The sequence below is a fragment of the Panthera uncia genome, chromosome X, assembly GCF_023721935.1.
Source record: "Panthera uncia isolate 11264 chromosome X, Puncia_PCG_1.0, whole genome shotgun sequence".
Taxonomy (NCBI): Eukaryota; Metazoa; Chordata; class Mammalia; order Carnivora; family Felidae; genus Panthera; species Panthera uncia.
This window is the reverse complement of record NC_064817.1, coordinates 26,185,165-26,205,090: the sequence shown is the minus strand read 5'-3', so window position 1 is coordinate 26,205,090 and position 19,926 is coordinate 26,185,165. Positions and strand designations below refer to the sequence as shown.

General features: G+C 37.9%; 1 protein-coding gene across 1 annotated transcript in view; it reads left to right on the top strand.

Moving 5' to 3' along the window:
* Positions 1-19,926, top strand: part of DMD (dystrophin) — a 1,998,908-nt gene that overhangs the window by 1,276,788 nt on the left and 702,194 nt on the right. The window contains exon 48 of the mRNA XM_049644567.1: positions 7,375-7,539. Within this exon, the coding sequence (XP_049500524.1) occupies positions 7,375-7,539 (165 nt within the window). The remainder of the gene's footprint in view (positions 1-7,374; positions 7,540-19,926) is intronic.

The following is a 19,926-nucleotide window of genomic DNA, read 5'->3' as shown; positions in this document are numbered from 1 at the left end:
ACAGTGTAATGTTAGTTTCGGGTATAGAATTTAGTGATTTATCACATCCATACAATAGCCAGGACTCATCACAACAGGTGCCACCTTATGCCCATCACGCATCTAGCCCATCCCCCGACTCACTTCCCCTCCAGTAATCATCAGTTTGTTCTCTATAGTTAAGGGTCTGTGTAGCGGTTTGTCTTTCTTTTTTTTTCCCTTATGTTCATCTGTTTTGTTTCATAAATTCCATATAGAAGTGAAATCATATGGTATTGGTCTTTCTCTGACTGCCATTCCACTTAGCATAATGCACTCTAGCTCCATCCACATTGTTGCAAATGGCAAGATTTCATTCTTTTTCATTGCCGAGTAATACTCCATTGTGTATATACACCACGTCTTCTTTATCCATTCATCAGTCGATGGACATTTTGGCTCTGTCCATAATTTGGCTATTGTTGATGATGCTGCTATAAACATTGGGGTGCATGTGTCCCTTCAAATCAGTATTTTTGTATCCTTTGGGTAAATACGTAGCAGAGCTGAGAAAGAAGAACCCTCTTATGCTGTTGGTGGGAATGCAAACTGGTGCAGCCGCTCTGGAAAACAGTATGGAGGTTCCTCAAAAAGTTAAAAATCGAACTACCCTAGGATCCAGCGATTGCACTGCTAGGTGTTTACCCTAAGGCTTTTAAAAGATTTCCATGTAATGTTTTAAATTGGAAGATAAGAGACACATAGGAAAGTACACAGGTCATAAGAATAGAGGTTGATGGATTTTTTAAAAATTAGCTTACCATGCTTCCAGCACCCGATCAAGAATTAGAACATTACCCCAGCATCTTCCTTCATGTTCATTCCCAGTGATTAACACCTTCCCAGTTACCTCCCTTTCCGAGGATAAGCTTTCTTCTGACTTCAAACACCTGTAGAGCGTGTGTATTTCTAGATCATCCACCCTCCACTCAACTGAAGTGGCACTATTGTCATAAATTAAGTAAATACATATAGTCCAGCAATACCACACAGAATTCATTATATTAAATAATGATACCTGGTAGTAAACATTCTATTTTTTGGAAGTTTATTTATTTATTTTGAGAGAGAAAGAACGAGAGAGACTGTGAGCAGGGGAAGAGCAGAGAGGGAGAGAGAGAGAATCCTAAGTAGGCTCCCTATTGTCATTGCAGAACCTGATGCAGGGCTCGAACTCATGACCCTTGAGATCATGACCTAAGTCAAAGTCAAGAGTTGGACGCTTAACTGACCGAGCCACCCAGGCACCCCATCCTTTTTTTTTTAAGTTTGCTTGTTTGTTTCTTTTTTTGTTTATTGAGAGAGAGGGAGAGAGAGAGAGAAAGAGAGAGAGAGAGAGAGAGCGTATAAGCAGGGGAGAGGTAGAGAGAAAAGAAGAGTATTCCAAGCAGGCTCCATGCTGCCAGCATGGAACCCGCTGAGGGGCTCCATCTCTCACACTATGAGATGATGACCTGAGCACAAATCAAGAGTCAGAGGCTTAACATGCTGAGCCGCCCAGGCACCCCTCTGATAGTAAACGTTTTTAAACTTTGTTGTTCTTCAAGATCGTGTTGGATATTCTTGGTGCTTGGCATTCCCATATAAATCTTAGACTTGGCACATCACTTTCTATTAAAAACCAGGTCTTATAATTTTAAAAGAGATTGAGTTGAATTTATAGCTTATTTGAAGAGAGTTGATATCTTTACAATATAGGACCTTCCAAATGGTTTCTTCCAATAGGAGAATAAGGTATATTCCTTTATTTGTTTAGGCTTTTCTTAATCTCTCAGGCATGTTTGTAATTTTCAGGGTAGAAGTCTTGCTTTTTGGTATGATTTATCAGATTAGTCCCTATGGTAAATGTAAGAATTTGTCCTCTAACAAACAACTTTGATAAATACCTTTTACAAAAGCCAGTATAATAGGCAAATGATGGTTTATTTTTGCTGTTTTAATTTGCATTTCATTGATTCCTTTGGACTTTTGTTTATTGGATGTTTTCATTTTTTTGTCAAATTCCTGTTTATACTCTTTATCCAGTTTTCCAATAGATTCTCCATCTCGTTTCAAGTATTAAAAGATCTTTTTATATGAAAAGATTATTACCCATCGTCTGATGGATGCTGCAAATAGACTCAGCTGTCATTTGTTTTTAATTCCGCTAATTGGCCTGAATTTTGAATGAGCAATACAAATATTATATTTAATAGTTTATTCACATTACTTTCTTCTTCTAAAGAGCTTACTCACAGCAATATTTTATTCTAATTCTGTTGTTAATTTTTTTACACTTAACACTTTAATTTGTCTAGAATGTTTTTGGTGTAAGATATGAAGCCAGTATTTAATATCTGTTTATTTCTAAAACAGACACCTCTGTTTATCTTATTATTAAAATTTCTACACAGTTGAAATTAAAATTCAGAAGTTGAAAAAAACGGAAGCTAATCTTGTGTGAAATTAGGTCAAGACTTGGTTAGATACTAAATTAACACGTAAAGAAACTGAGAGTGTTTAATTTATTTGCTTTCACCACAGGGAACATATTGTATGAAAAGTATGGTTATACAATATTTTAAAAGATTATTAGGAAAATGATGCATTTTACTAGTAAACTGTTAATATACGTATTTTGATAAGAACATAAAGTAGTAGTTGTAACGGTAAATAATTTTAAGACACATAAAAGCCGACATGAAACCTACTCGTATTCTACATCATAAATTATTCACGTTATCTTTTCCCATGAACTACACAGAAGCCATCAATTCCTGAAGATTCTTTTGAAGGTGTGGAAAAGCACCAAAATTATGTGTCAGAAAGTTTCAAATTCTACCCTACCATTAATTAAGCAATATTGTCATAGGAAAATAATCACAATTTTGGACTGATGGCTTTAGATGCGTTGTAGCCTATTAATAATGATTTGTTATTAAATTATATATTGTCGCCATTATTTTTGGTAAGAAGAGAATCCGGTAGTTTTGCTTTCTAAATTAATTTATTTCTTTGTGAAGGTGATACATTTATATTTTGCAAAAGTTTCAAATATAGTGAAAATCTTCCACCCCATCCACCATCTGCCTACCATCACCACGCGGTGACTTTTGTTGCATAAATACATCTACAAGATAAATTCCTAGCAGTAAAAGTTCTGGGTCAAGGGTTATATGCATTTGATAGATATTGCCAAATTTTCTTCCACAAGGGGTACACCAGTATGTACATTTCACTGGCCTTATAGAATAGTATATTTTCCACAGCCTTAGCAGCCTGGTGTATTTCAGACTTAGATTTCCGTCAGTGCAATAGATGAAATTTTCGGATCTCTCGTTACAAAGTTTAGCTTTTTTATGTATGTTTAAAATCCATGTACATTTTCTTTTTTGTGGACTGTCCTTAACTTTTGTCCAGTTTTTTTCCTCTGGGTTGTTGGCCTTTTTAAAATTAATGTGCAGAACCTTCCTATGTATTAGGAAAATTAGTCCTTTATCTGAGATGTCACAAATACTGTTTTTATAATTTGTCATTTGTCCTTTGACTTCGCTTTTAAGATTTTTTTTGCCATGCAGAAGTTTCTCCTTTTTATGTAGTCCAATCTACTAATATTTTTGTCTGTTAATTAAAGCTGTTTAACTTGAGGATGAAATTATATTCTTTCTGTTGATAACTCTGGACATATATGGCTTCTTAAATTGAAAAAAAATCCGGAATTTTGAAATTTTTTATCTTTCATTCACCAGGTGTTTATTGAATGCCTATCATGTGTAGGAACCCAGTTCATCCAGAAATCAAAGCTCAGTGAGGGAGGTCAATGTAAACAACAAATAGTATAAGACATATGCTATAGTGGTGGGAAACACAAGGATATACCCAATGTAGATGTCATAATTACCCTGAAAACCACTTGTGCCCCACAATCTCTTTATAGACGATCATTTAATTATTTCAGATATTGGTCAAGTCTCACCCACCAAACTGTGTGCTATCAGGAATTGTTCTAGAACCAGGAAGGGATGGGTTTGGAATATGAAAAGGAAACTAACAGTCTTAGTTGTAAGTTATACAGATTTCTGTGTTGAAATGTGAAGCCTATGTGTGATCAGATGTAAATAAGTTCATAGCTCAATTTTAGAGATTTTAAGAAAATATGATGGCTATTATTTCCATTAGCTTCAGAATCTAATGGCCCTTAGATGCTGCAAGTTGAAGCTATAAAACGTGTTTTTCATGTACTTGTGACTAGAAAATGATCCAATAAAAATAAACTGTTTAGTACCTTCCTGATAAATGCTAGAAAAGATAAGTTGAAAGCATTATTACATTATATATTACATACATGGAATTACATTTATGATATCAACTATCACACACACACATACACACACACACTCAAACACTCACACACAAATATGTTAAGTAGAATTCATCACCATAGGTGTCATTATGGGTTAGAACTCACGAAATACAAATAGGCCTTTATCTAATATTTTGTTTACTAGACTTTATAGCAGGATACTAGTCAAACAAAGCAAATACAGCATCATGATTCATTATCCGTGGACAAGCATTGCATGCTAACTTCACACTTCGCTTCTTTTGACTCCTTGCCCACACAGGGAAAGGCTGCCAGGGGTAAAAACCAAGTTCTTTGCAGCTTACTTTAAATAGAAGCCACGGTCTGTATTTCCCTTTCATCTTCTGCATCATTCTAGTCATAGAGACCTCAGGTTACATTCGAATTCACAAATTCCCCAATGCAGATACAGTTCTATACAGCAAACAAGGCAGGCCTAACATTTCCCAGTCATCTTAAAGTTAGCATTACAAGGAAACATTGCTTTGGGAGCCTAAGGTCAGTCCCAGGCTGGACTGCTTCAGTAAAGGCTGAATGTTAACCCTTTACTCATGCATGCACATGCATGTTACAGAATATATATAAAAATGCATTTATACATTTCAAAATACATATTGTTTACATATAATCAGCATATATAAAATTCCTTCTCCCATAAATTAACTGATAAGTTACTTTGTCCATTAATGTATCTCCTTTTCACCTCACAGCTCTTGGGTGCAATTAAAGAACATAATGTTCTTTAGTTAGCTCTTTTAAAAGTATCTGAAACAGTTGTTCCAAAGTATGGGCCATTATTCACATGATGCACTAGTATATTAGTATGCTTATCTAGTTTACCTTTTAAATATTCCCTATAATATTGGTGAGGATGTGGAGAAAAAGGAGACCTGTTGCACTGTTGGTCAGAATGCAAAGTGATGCAGCCAGTCTGGAAAACAGTATGGAAGTTTCTCAATAAACTAAAAATAGAATTACCTTTCCATCCAGTAATTGTGCTACTGGGTGTTTACCCCCTAAAAAGTACAAAAACACTAATTCAGAGGGATACATGCACCCCTGTGTTTATAGTAGCATTATTTACAGTAGCCAAATTATGGAAGAGTCCATGTGTCCATTGAGAGATGAATGGATAAAGAAGATGTGGTATGTGTGTGTACTTACACACACACACACACACACACACACTGGAATATTACTCAGCCATAAAAAAGAATGAAATGTTGCCATTTGCAGTGACATAGATGGAGCTAGAGAGTATAATGCTAAGTGAAATAAGTCAGAGAAGGACAAATACCATTTGATTTCACTCATACGTAGAATTTAAGAAAGAAAACAAACAAGCAAAGGAAAAAGAGAGAAAACCCAAGAAAAAGACCTTTAAGTCTAGAGAACAAAGTGATGGTTACCAGAGGGGAGGGGGGTGGGGGGATAGGTGAAATAGATGATGGTGATTAAAGAGAGCTCTTGTTGTGATGGGCACCGGGTGATGGATCGAAGTATTGAATCACTATATTATACACCTGAAGCTAATATTATGCTGAATGTTAACTATACTGGAAATAAAACTTGTTTAAATTTTTTTTTAAAAATAATTTTCAGTGTTTATTTATATTTGAGAGAGAGAGAGAGAGAGTTCATGAGTGGGAGAGGGACAGAGAGAGAGAGCCAGAGACAGAATCTGAAGTAGGTCCAGGCTCTGTGCTGAGAGCTCACACACGGGGCTCGAACTCATGAGCCGTGAGATCATAACCTGAGTCACAGTCGGACACTTAACCAAGTGAGCTACCCGGGCACCCCATAATTTTTAAATGTTGTCTGTCATAACATCGCATTTTATAATGTCTACTGTAACACTTGTGTTCATATTATAATATAATGTTATGTTATTAGAATAGTGTTAGTTCTATAATCAAGAGTTGCCATTTCAGGTTGATGTTCTTTACTACTGGGGACCTACTTGTTTTAGCCCTTGATAGTCTGAAGAAAAAGGCTTTATTCTTGCTTATCCTGGCTCGATACTCACACCTGAGCTTGAGCAATTATCACTAACATTCAGTGACTTTATTGTCCCTCACTACTACGCAGGATATTGCTCTAAGCTGTTTACATGGATTACTTTATTTAATTTGTATAATGACCCTGTGAAGCAGGTAGCGTCATTGTCTGCATTCTGAAGAGAAGGCATTGAAAGTTAAAGAAAACTTTGCTCAAGTGCTCGGAAAGAACAGGAATTAAGATTTAAACCCAGCAGCCTAACTCTAGACTTCCGTGTTGAACACAAGATCTAGCACACTTCTTCCCAAGTTAATTCATGTTTCCCAGCCCTAATGTCATCATCCATTTATAAAATTGGGATAATAATAGTATCCATATCTTAGGATTGTCGGATGGATTAAAGAAGGCAGTAAATGTGAAACTTGCAGAGATGGTGTTTGACACATCGTAAGCCCTTAATAAAAATAGCCTATAATCATGCTGATATATTCTACTCTTATCCAAATGTCTTTTTTTTCTTTTCATTCTAGTCATCTGATTTTGTTTTACTTCGTTATACTTAGACCCCTAAACTATAGCTTACCTCCACATTTTTCTTTGTTCATAAAAGAATTCCCTTGTATAATTCTCCTTAACATCAAACAAAGTTAGAAGGAAACGTAAAGACAAATATCTGGCATCTAATATGCAACGCACCATTATGTTTAGTGAATGAGTGGTTCAAGAATATACTGTAATGGTAGGAGTTGGAGTTGGGTATGCATTTGTGTGAGTGTGTGTTTTGAATTTCCAAAAGAAAAGGCTCATTGTCTTTGAAGCACAGAGTTTTGGGGAAGACTATTAATAAATGATGTGTATGCATGAATTAAATTCTAACATGTAACCCATGTAAGTAATCAATATCACCTTGTTACAATACCCAAATCAGTAAATTTTGATGACATTTTATAGCAAATAACTTTATTTTTTACTTTTTTATTTAAACCATGGGAATGTTTTACTCTTTTTCCTTACAGGTTTCTAGAGATTTGCCTGAGAAACAAGGAGAAATTGAGGCACACATAAAAGACCTTGGACAGCTTGAAGAGCAGTTAAATCATCTGCTTCTGTGGCTGGCTCCGATTAGAAATCAGTTGGAAATTTACAGTCAACCAAATCAAACAGGACCGTTTGACGTTAAGGTAGGGACTTTTTGCTTTAAATCTTGTTTTCCAAAAGAATGGCAATATCACTGATTCATTATCATAATCATCATTTTATTGTTATAATAACAATAATAATGATAATAATAATTGACTAGCATTTTTTGCTTTTTCTTACAGCATTTACTAGCAATAATCTATTCATTTTTTTTTTTTTTTTGGGGCAGGGGGAAGAAAGAGATTGAACGGGGGAGGGGCAGAGAGAGAGGGAGACACAGAATCGGAAACAGGCTCCAGGCTCCGAGCCATCAGCCCAGAGCCTGACGCGGGGCTCGAACTCACGGACCGCGAGATCGTGACCTGGCTGAAGTCGGACGCTTAACCGACTGCGCCACCCAGGCGCCCCAATAATCTATTCATTAAACATATCACTAGAATGCCTTCATCATGTTTTGTTACCATGATCTACTTCCCATCCCTACTTTAATTGCACTTAATGTACACGCGTAGACTCCTTCTCTAAAACTAAAGTTGTTTAGGAGATTAGGAGATGAGGTGCCTACCAAATAATGTATAGTCTCTTTAGTAGACATTAGAAAACCCTCTCAGGCTGACTCCAGTTTATGTCTGTATCCTTTCATTCTGTCAGCAACGTCCCTTTATATTCTAGCCACAACAAATTGTATGGTATGTTTTGATGCATGTGGTTTCATGCCATGTTTTGTGTTCTTGATCTTCTTTTCTCTCTTCCTTAAATGTCTTCTTTCTCCTTATTTGGCATGATGAAGTTTTCTACATCCATCAAGACTGAATTCAATGTCTTTGCTTCTTCAAAACTTTGTTCCATACCCCCAGTAAACAACGCTTTTAGGATTGCTTATAAACCTCTGTATCCATTTCCCATAACCTTTGTACATTGATGGACACTTAAACTGTACAGACTTGAGTACCCCATCAAAATCTTCTTTGAATGCAGAGGGCATCTTCTTACTTTACTCCCTTACCCCACTCCTTTCTCGACACCTCCATCTCAGGGCCCAGTGTATGGTAGGTACTTATATTTTTGAATCAAAGAAGAAAGGTGGCAACCAGACACCCAAATTGGTAAAGAAGTGCCATGGGTAAGTCTAGTGCTCCAGGCCAACATGCCAATTGGATGCCACCATCTTCTTTTAGCATCTCTATACACATTGATTGTCCCTGTATTTTCTCTCTTCCCAGGAGCATATTCCAAAGATTTATCCCAACGTGATGTCCTATTTTGCATCTCCTCTGGGTCAACAACATTAAGTAGCTAATCAAATAAGCCAATTAAACTGAAATCTCAACCTCTTGATTAATGTAATGGTGGGCACTTTCAGGCTAAATAAGTTAAGGAAGATGTTGAGTCAAGTTTTTTTGGTTTTTTTTTTAATTCACTGACCCCAAATTTTCATTTCCCTTGTTTTCCAGGATTATTACAACCTCATGTTTTTCAACTCCACTGGGTGCTGTTTTGGTAGGAGATAAGGCAAGGACGAAATGAAGTGTGAGGATATTCTAGAGAAGAAGTCAAAGTTTAAGAAAGATGGGCTTGAGTGAGATTAAGGAAAGAGAGGGGTTGAAATAGCTAAAATGAGTTATTTTGCAAACTGCGCTCCGCTACTCTTACCTTACCTTCTCCTGCCATGTATATCTACCATTCTGTTAGCCGCCCCCACGCACAGATGATGCCACGTACATCGCAGGTAGATGTCATTTCACCCCTGCAAATCCCAGGCTGCTCATCCAGCGTCACGGTCTTCCATTCAAGTCTGACGATTAAGGCCAAGTCACAGTAGGCTTTACCAGAATGAATTCGGCTGGCTTTAAGAAAGTATACGGGTCAGGTAAAGGTAAAGACACAGCTGGAACAATGACGGCACGGTAGAGGTCTTGACACTAAGCCGTGGCTTCTCCCGCACTAGCCACCCTGCCTTCGCGTTATGTGTAGGCACAGAGACAAGACTGGGAGGATGCAAAGCCACGTCATCATTCAGAGTAGCCACCAGTTCTGGAATCCTTTCCGTTTTTTCATCTTGCTAGTACATGGTGTCCTCCGAGGGATTTGACTTCTGTCCATTCTCCAGTGCAACTGTATCTCACAATACTCATTGTCCGTTACTCGGTAATCTCAACAAAGAAGTAGTTACTTAGTCCAACAGACAATAACCTCAGCCAGATTCTCCTCTCAGTGAAAGAGCAAATATGATCTTTCGGTGGGTAGCAGAAAGGGGCACGATGGATTGTGTAGTTCAAATTAAAGAGGTTTGATATGAATTGCAAATGTCCTGCAATATCTTTTTTTTCTAATTTTTTAACATGTTTTATTTATTTTTGACACAGAGAGAGACAGAGCATGAACGGGGGAGGGTTAGAGAGAGAGGGAGACACAGAATCTGAAACAGGCTCCAGGCTCCGAGCTGTCAGCACAGAGCCCGACGCGGGGCTCGAACTCACAGACCGTGAGATCATGACCTGAGCCGAAGTCGGCCGCTCAACCGACTGAGCCACCCAGGCGCCCCAACATCCCTTTACTTTTGATGCGTCCTTTAGTGAAAATGAGCTTCTTCATTAAAGTAATGAAAAATATATTCAATATTAGCTATCTCTGTGCATGGAATATATTGAATAGAAAGGATAACAAAATCTGCCACCACAAATGGATGTTGTTGACGCAACCAAAGTGACTTTACTCCCAGTCGAAACCCCCCACAGTGGTTCTCAAATAGCAGAAACTCGCGTTGGGCGTTTGTTTGTCCGTGGCCCATAGGTTTGTGCCAAATTAGGTCCCTGCAGTTTAGAGTGAGAGCTCCTGTCAGCTGTGCTCTCACTGCTGTGCATAGTTTCAGGGAGTCATGATATTTGCCTCCTGCAGCCTGGTCTAAATCACTGAGGGGAGAGGCAGCTGCTTTTTCCCTGGCGGTAAAAGTCTTTGGCTTCAGTCCTCTGTGCATATTCTGAGCTTCTCACCTCTGGAGTGCAGATTTCAAAAATACGCCCTTAGCCTTTTTCTTTTGTGTGTGGCTCTATCCGAGGCAAAAACCCCTAGCTGGTAATCAGGAAATAGTGACCTATGTGAATAATTTACTAACTTACCTAGTTCTTTATCCCTCTTTGTCTAGCTTCTATCTAAATTCACCGTCTGATAAATGATTTATTAAGATTGCTTAGCATTCTGCTGTAAGATATGTGATTTTAGGCTGTCCAGCCTGCTATAGCCCCCTACTTAAAGAGATTAAACTTCTTTTTTTTTTCCAGTTAAAGAAAGATGGGAAAATGGGCTTCACTTCACTTTCAATTACTGAAAGCCAAAAGCAGTTTTTAAACGCTTTTGTGGAGTCCGTGCCCATTTTTTAATACAGAGAAAGAAACTCTTCGCTAAAATCTTAGGAATCAGTTAATGCCAAGAAAGTCGATGTGCGAGGAGCCTCCATTTCCTAACTTTAAAGACATTTTCTTTGTCCACAGCAGCCATGGCTACCTCTGAAACAAGGAGCCTAAGGCCTTGACATCCAGGTCATTTGTTTTCTCTAGTCAAACTCGGAGCACCTGTTAGAAAAATATGTACTACCCTCTGTGAGCCTCAGTTTTGCCTGCTTGGCACTTCATGCTTATTGATGCAATGCAGCTAGCTGTGTAATGAAACCCAAATAAAAAAAGCCTTAAGGGCTCTGTTCTAATGCATTGTTTATGCTGGAGTGAAAATTGACTGCACATCGCTTGGTTTGTGCAATTTACTCCTGAAATATTCCTATTCAGGAAATCCTACAAATAGCAATATTCATCTTGAAAATCACCTCACAGAACCCTTAGCAAGCTGAGGAACATAATCAATGAGATCGTGATGTAGAGGGTGAAAATGAGGCGTAATCACAGCCCTTTCCCTTCAGTCAGCCCGCTAGAAGGCACGCCTTTGACTTTGCGTTTTCAAATGTACTCACAATTCAGACATAAAATATGTTGATTTCAGATTTCAGAAATGATAATTGAATGCTAAGAACCAGGGACCACGTAAAATTTCTCTAAGACGTCTTATGTTTTTAATCTTTAATTAATGCTTTCAATAATGAGCTGTAGGTATGCTATTTATCTGACATAAAACTGCCTAACTACTGCTTTCTAAACTTTTTATTAATATATGAGAGACGGGGACACATAATTTTATGTTAAGTCTTACTGACTGAAATACTTTCACATTGAAAACAAGGAGGGTTTTTTTTCTTCCCCTCAAGAATGACTTTGCTTCTACGGTCTATAAATAACATCACATACTGGTAAGCTGGCTCTTCCTTCCCATGTAAGCAACTTAATTGCCCATGATGTCAAATCCACACAGAAAACTACCAAGGGACACACCTGGAGTGACTGAAGGATAAAGTACCACGTGAACGACATGAGCACCAAACCCTTCCCTTTCTCCGCATGTGCTCATGTTGCTGTGTTGTAAAAACAAAGAAAAATAAAATAAAATCATATATATATGTATGTACATGTATATATATGTACATACATATGTATCTACATACATATGTACATACATACATATATATACATAATATATATAAGTTATCTGGTTATACATGTGTGTATATATAATATGTATATATTATATATACGTACATAATATATATATTATATGTATGCATATTACATATGTATATATATATACACATAACATATATATATATATATATATATATATATGTTATCCGGTGCCATACGTGTGTGTGTGTGTGTATGTATATGTATGTATATATATGTATGTGTATATATGTATATGTGTATGTATATACATACGTATATATGTATATACGTATGTATATACATATGTATGTATATATATACATATATATGTACATGTATATGTGTACATATATATATATATATATATATATATATATATACATGTATGGCACCGGATAACTTAATAGACAAGGAAGACTTTATTCATGACTGAAGTCAACTCCACTGAAACAAAGACAGGAAAGATTTTAATCATTGTGATGAGCTAGTGTTAAAGTAGTGGAGGACATTGGTGGGGACATTGGTCATTGTGATTTGGTCATCTATGTTTGCTCATTGTCACTTACTGAACATAGGCTACTCTCCTCCCTCCTCTTGAGACTGGCAGACATGGAGCCTTCCTGATCTATTTCAATGGCATGGCTCCCAGGTATTTGAGGAGGACATTCCTAAGTTGTAGAAAATTTACCTCTTAGACAGGCAGAAAAAGGAATTTACGATGGAAAGTTTTCTGAAGTAAATACACTAAAGAAAGAGAGTTCAGGCCTATAATTAGGAAGAAACCAGCCTAATTCTTTCGTCAACCTTAAGAAGAATGTTAAGGCCATCTTCATTAGTCCCCTCTTTTGTCCAAGGGAAACCAGGTTTCCTAGTGAACAGCTGAGGAAAGCTACTTCGTGTCAATTATTTCTGAAACTTTCTGTTGTTCAAGGACTACTCGAGCTGAGTCTGAAACTTCATGGTAGAGGATTTTGCTGGATGGTATGAGCAATCAGGTATTTAATGAGGGGTATTTGCTATGGCAGTGAGAAGAAAAACAAAGATTAATGATTGGAGCAGACTATAAACCCAGTTTCTGAATCCAGAGGGCAGCCAATTAGGAAGATTCCTAAAGGTTGGGCTGGAAACGTCTTTAGACGGTAAAGTGATAAAGGCAGTGGCCATTTTATCACATTTTGAATGTTCTGGGTGACAGCACAGACATCAGAGGGGTTTTATAAGATTGTCCACAGTCATAGTTATTTCCTGGAGCAGAGCATAAAAGCTGTGGGAATTCTGATAAACTTCCTGAGTGGCCCATATAGCAGCTCTGGGCAGGAAGGTTGTCCGTACATAGTGCACTGTGCTGATGAGTCCTTTGAAGGAGATATCAAGTTGTCCAGCTTCAGCTCTCAGGATTCCTTTAGAGCCTGAGAGGAAAGTTCAACTATAGGACCATCTAGAATCTCGATCGGGATCTGGGTAGTCAGCTTTTAGTTCTCAGTGATGCCAAGTCAGGAGAACAAGAGAAAAAGTGGGAACATTAGTTTGGAGAGTTGTAGCCAGATACTAAAGGAAACGAAAGGAATAGAAAATTGGATAAGGACAGACAAAATGTGTAAGACAGTCCAATTTGATATAGGTAACACTACCCTGTAGTTTACAAGGAAATGAGAAATAATCTGATAACCCACATGGGTGCGCTACGGTTTTCTATTGAAACGTAATTTTTGTTTCTGTACAGTCACCTCCCTTTTGATCAAAGGTACTCCCAGTAAGACTATTCTTGTTTACCCAGTAAAGCTGGACTCTGTTTATGCAGGTGAGACAAGGATAGTAGTTGATGACACAGGCCTTTGAAACTTTGTTTTGCCCTAAATTTTTATAAAAAATCTCAGATATGACTTTTAAAAGATTAGAAGCCAAGAACTTGCCATCAGACTTTACCTACAGTACCTGTAGATTGGGATGAAGTTTTCTATTCTCAAAGCCCTCAAAATATCTGTTTCCTGAGCCTGTCAGGAAGTGACCCTCCTTTTTTGCCAGTAAGACTAGACATCCCATAAGCCAAGTACCAGCCTAGTTTCCCCAAGAGGGCTTTGTAAGTGTTATTTCCACAAAGTTTACTGTGGTTCCTTAAAAGTGTCTGGTCATATCTGATTTTATGTACATCATTCTCAGATATGACCTACCAGTCAAAGCCTTGGTTATATCATCAATTTTCTCCATTATGTCTGGTTACAAGAAAGATAGATTCTTACTAAGTCTGTCCAAATAATTATATTGCCATGAAAATACTCAGTAGTATGACACAGAGCTGACACAGAGATAGCCTCCGGAAAAAAAAAAAAAAAAAAAAAAAAAAAAAAAACCACGAAAAACGAAGTCCTTATATCAAGAAAACAGGGGGCGCCAGGGTGGCTCAGTCAGTTAAGCATCTGACTCTTGATTTTGGCCGAATTCTTGATCCCATGGTTCGTGGGATTGAGGCCCATGTCAGGTGTTGCACTAACAGCATGTAGCCTGCTTGGGATTCTCTCTCTCCTCTCTGCCCCTCCCTCTGCTCATGCTCGCTTGCTCTCACTTTCTCTCTCTCTCTCTCTCAAAATAAATAAATAAACATTTAAAAAATAGAACACTAAACCATCAGCAATATTCTAAACGAAAGCCTTAATCAAGTCGTCCTTCATCAGTTCATTCAATTCTATGTAATTGATTGCTGTTTTGCTGGATCTCAGGCCAGCAGTTTGATAAACCCATCAGCTTCTTCCCTGGAGTTCTGGAAATCCCGACTCAGCCCCAGTGGTGTGGTGTTGAAGTTATTTAAGCAAAGCTGCAGAAGCTTGCACCCTAGAGTCCCTGGAATAGTGCTTTCTGTGGGTCTCTGTGATAGTCCCTTTTTGTTGAACACAAGCACTTTAGCCTGTCGCTCATGACACGCACTTCAGGGAAACCTGATAGTGAAACACCTCTCTTTAAATGATAAAAAGCTTCAAAGAGCCATGGTTAAAGATCTGAGGAGAGTTCACTTAACAAAGGAATTGAGTTGTTTCTGTGGCATACATCATTTTCGAGCAATAACTGGAATTATGACGGACATTATACTGATTTCTCGTGACTTGATACAGTTACTGAAATATTTATGTTAGTAACATTTGACCCATACAAATAACTTCTGGCAGGTTAGGCATCTCTTCTTATCTGATGATGCTTTTTATGCAACTCAGTGTATCAAATAAACCTATGTCTTTCTTTAGATATTAAGAGGGAACAAATGTGAGATTTTCATGTCCATCCGAGTTCAAGATTTCATTTAGGGTTTGAGTGGTGCAAGGCAAAAAATCAAAGGTTGTCAAAAATGTGAAAACATTTTGAACGCTTGGTTAAATAGGATCATGGGTCATTGAAACAGTGCTTGGCTACCTATTTAACCGAAGTGGCAGTGAAAGATTTCAAAAATAAATATAGGAGGTAACGTGATTGTAAAAGACTGGTTCTTTCAAAAGTGAGATGATTCTTAAATAATCAAGGACATGAGAAAATCACTGTAAACACAGGAAATTACTCTGGTAACACAGAATCATTGTTGCTTACCTGAATTACTCAGAAGGTAAAGAAAAGGCTTTTGCAATCTCTTATTAAGAAAAAATCAGGGGGCACCTGGGTGGCTCAGTCGGTGAAGTGGCCAACTTCGGCTCAGGTCATGATCTCGCGGTCTGTGGGTTCGAGCCCTGCGTCGGGCTCTGTGCTGACAGCTCAGAGCCTGGAGCCTGTTTCAGATTCTGTGTCTCCCTCTCTCTCTGACCCTCCCCCGTTCATGCTCTGTCTCTCTCTGTCTCAAAAATAAATAAATGTTTAAAAAATTTAAAAAAAAAGAACAAATCAATAATCCAAGAAAATTTTGTCATTTTAATGAAGAGAAAAATGAACTTTAGTTTTCCACTAATATACTGTTGATACTAAAGCTCATTTTTAAAAAGCTTGTAAATAAACCCATTGAATCATAGTCCTCTTTGATCACATGACACAAAATTCCTGTTCCACAAACTTTCTACAACTTTCTCTGTCCCTTCAGATTTTGTCCTACATTTTTCCTCATCTTCCTTCCAGAATAATCAGTCATTTCACTTTAGGAAAAAAATACTCTCTTCTTGCTTAACAAAAACACATGCTACATACCTTGCACATGTTGCATACATGGTTGTTTTTCTCTGACCTTATTGTTTCTAGACGTTTCATTTATATGCATTGATTATACTTTTTAACCATAAGTAACTTCTGTTTCTCGGAGAAAAGTAGGAAGCAAATAAATATGAACTGTCATTTACTAGCATGTTGTGGGCTAACAAAGATTATGAAAGCAAGTTGAGGTTACCTGTTCAATATGAAGGCTAAGAGTTTTCATCAGTCTTTGTGGAGGAGACTTTTAAGATTTTCTTTGGACTTAATATGTAATCTTATAGAGGCTGTGGACTAAAATTTGGGTGAGTAAGACTGCACCAAAGGGCTATCTGGGTATGTCCAAAGCCCGTCTGAGTGCATAAAATAACCTTTGTTTCCAGGCAGTCTTGTCAGCTCCGGGTGATTACTTTTGGGTTTCCTAAGATCCTTGAGAGTCCCCTATCAGGGCAGGGAGCGTAAAGCTCATAGTTGGGTTGAGTAACTGGGTTGGGGAGGCAACTCTCTGGCAGGGGTGGACAGAGAGATGGAAGATAAGAAGGTGTTGAAAGAGAATAAATCAAAGAATTCAAGGGAGCTGATGGAAAGTCCAAGGGTGATAAAAGGAAACAATAGTGGAGGCGATGAGAAAGGAGAGGCCCTAGATGAACCAGTGTAGAGAGAGCACATGTTTCCACAAAAGGCCACTGAAATTCCAATTATCTTTAGTTAACTCATGCCAACAAGGAGGGAAGTGGACAACCCCACAGCTGTTCTTTTCAGAGGAAAATCAGAAGAGTGAGAATTTCCCGTAGGGAAGAGAGGAACCAAAGTAATAGCAGGAGAGCACATTACTTGCTCTCCTCTTTCCTAGAAAAAAAAAAGTTTTAGCGTTTTCTATTAGTTACATAAATATATTCATGGAATATGTCCTGGAAAAAATGTGGGTAGAAGTTATTGGACAAAAAGGCACAATATTCTCATTTACCATGCAACTGAACACAGGTTTACTGGAAATTAAAAACTGCCCTGAATTTAGGCTGGTTCTAAGCAAGACTATAAATCCAGCTCCAATAAAATCTTGAAGATTGTTGGTTTCTGGATAGGTCCATGTTTTACTGGCATTAGACATTGACCTGTCTCTTGGAACACTGGGATCATAATTTTATTTTACTTTCACACCCACCTCTCAACTCCAAAAACCATTCCTTAGTTGAGGTAACGTGGAAACGGGGAGAGAAACACAAGACCCAAGTTTTGGTGCCAGTTCTGACACTTACTAGATTTATGTCACTGATTAACTCACCTTTCTTAACCTGATTTTCCTCTTCATTAAAATGAAAAATTGAGTCCATTTCTCTGGGACTCTATTAGATTAAGGTACAACTACAGTGTGAACACATTTTCCTAAAATAATAAGAAAAGATGGTGAAAGTCACCTTTCTTGGTATAGCTGGAATTTTGACAAGAGCCCCTAAGAGGAATAATTAGACTTGCAAAATACATCACCCATTCAAAAGAAAGTGGTAGCTTGCTACCGGAAAACCAGTCCAGAAAAGACCGCAGATAGTCTTGAGATTTTCATTGTTCACCCTACCAAACTGCCCATATAAGGAGATTGTAAACTTGAGAAGTTTCTTGAATTGAGAATTCCTAGAACATAAAATTCAAGTAGGACTAAGATTTTATCACCTAGGAGGAAACTGGTGTGGTATTTTACTATTTGCTTCACGAGAGAGGCGGGAAAGAGTGCTTTTCTTTCTCCCCTGCCAAGCCAAGGAGGAAGACTCAAGAAAACCTCTACTACAATGGCATGCAGACCATTCTGCTTATAAAACTCTCAAAATTGGGGCGCCTGGGTGGCCCAGTCAGTTGAGTGTCTGACTTTGGCTCAGGTCATGATCTCATGGCTTGTGGGTTCAAGCCCCACATCGGGCTCTGTGCTGACAGCTCAGGGCCTGGAGCCTGCTTCAGATTCTGTATCTCGCTGCCTTTCTGCCCCTCTCCTGCTTGTGTTCTGTCTCTCAAAAATAAATAGATGTTGAAAAAAAAAAACCTCTCCAAATAGTTTAGAAAACTGAGTATCCTCCTGAACATTCTAAAGTTGACATCTATTTTCTCCTCTGGCATATTGTAAATATTGACATTTAAAAAGTGTTACATTACTCTTTTGAATATATCCAGTAGACTGAAATTTACCATAGCAATTTGATATCTCCCATCATCCACTTGAAAAAATATACAAAACAAGCTCATCTTTAAGTTTCATATCATTTTTATTCTTTCAATTATATTTCCCATTCTACTTCCCTAAAGCATTATATTTTAATGTAATATATATTTATGCTCTAAAGCCTTTTATTAACCACTCTATCATACTTCTGTATGACAAATATATCTATGTGGATTTAAATTCAGTTTTTAAAAATAAATTTCTGTAAGTATAAGGCTCTAAGTATTTTTAAAAATCCATTAGATTAAGTTATATATATAGTTATTGTATAGTAAATAAAAATACCTAGTAATAATCAAATTGCTTAAATATATATAACTTCTGGTAATTGTTGAACATACTCAGTAGATTTTTATTGAAGATTAATCTGTTAATGAAATTGAGGGGTATGCCTTATGGTACCTTGATTAAAAGAGAATTTCAGTCATCAATATTTTGAATTGTATTTTGATTTTTCATAAATGTGTCTTGGGCACAATGTACCATTGGGATATGTCAGAAGGGGCATACTTTTATTTTGTAAAGTTGGAAGACTGTCATTAAACAAAAAGTGGGAATGATGATTGGAATGATATGTGCACCACAGAAACAAAGCCAGGAAAATCCCTTGTAGAAGCTCAGAATCTGGAAAGTGATTCCATGAACACCATCTATGCCCACATATCCCTAAAAAAGTCTTTGCATACTGCAAGGGGCATATCCCTGTCTGAAGATTGCCACTCTAGGTAAGATGAATATGTTATGAGAAGGAAAGAGGAGCATTTTAGCCCCTGGCTGGACACTTGTTAGGATACCAATATACCACTAGGGTGCCTGGGTGGCTCAGTCGGTTAAGTATCTGACCCTTGATATTGGCTCAGGTCCTGATCTCACGGTCATAATCTCATGGTCATGAGATTGATCTCTGCATTGGGCTCTGTGCTGAGTGTAGAGACTGCTTGGGGTTCTCCCTGTCTCCCTCTCCCTCCACCTCTCTGCCTCTCTTTCTCACTCTCTCTCTGTAAACGTGAATAAACTTTAAAAAAAAAAGACCCCAAACTACCACGAAGTTCATCTCACCACAGTCCATGCCTGGAGCCATCGCACAGTTCCCCACTCCAGCAATGCTTGTTTCACACTGTTGACTCACACTAAGCTTAGTGGTAGCTAAAGTCACCAATTCTTAAAAAAATTAAATAAATAAAATCACCAGTTCTTTTTCACATGTGCTGCTTCTAGTCGACATTTCCTCCATCCTGCCCTTGTGTCGTCTACTATTTTTGGAATTAGATGCAAGGCCATCAGCCCCTTCCCTGGCTCTGCTGATCCTGCTTATCCCCAAGGTGCCTCGAGCTTAGGTCCAGTGCCTCCCATTTCTTGATCCAGTCCTGACCAAAGAAGAGTACACACAAGAAATGCACTAGCACTGGAGGCAGCATCTGTAACTACCATTACTGTTCTGTGTCTGGTTTCCGGTTCGTCTCTGGTGATTTCAGCTTCTACGTTTTCACTGACACTGTCACTTTCTGCTC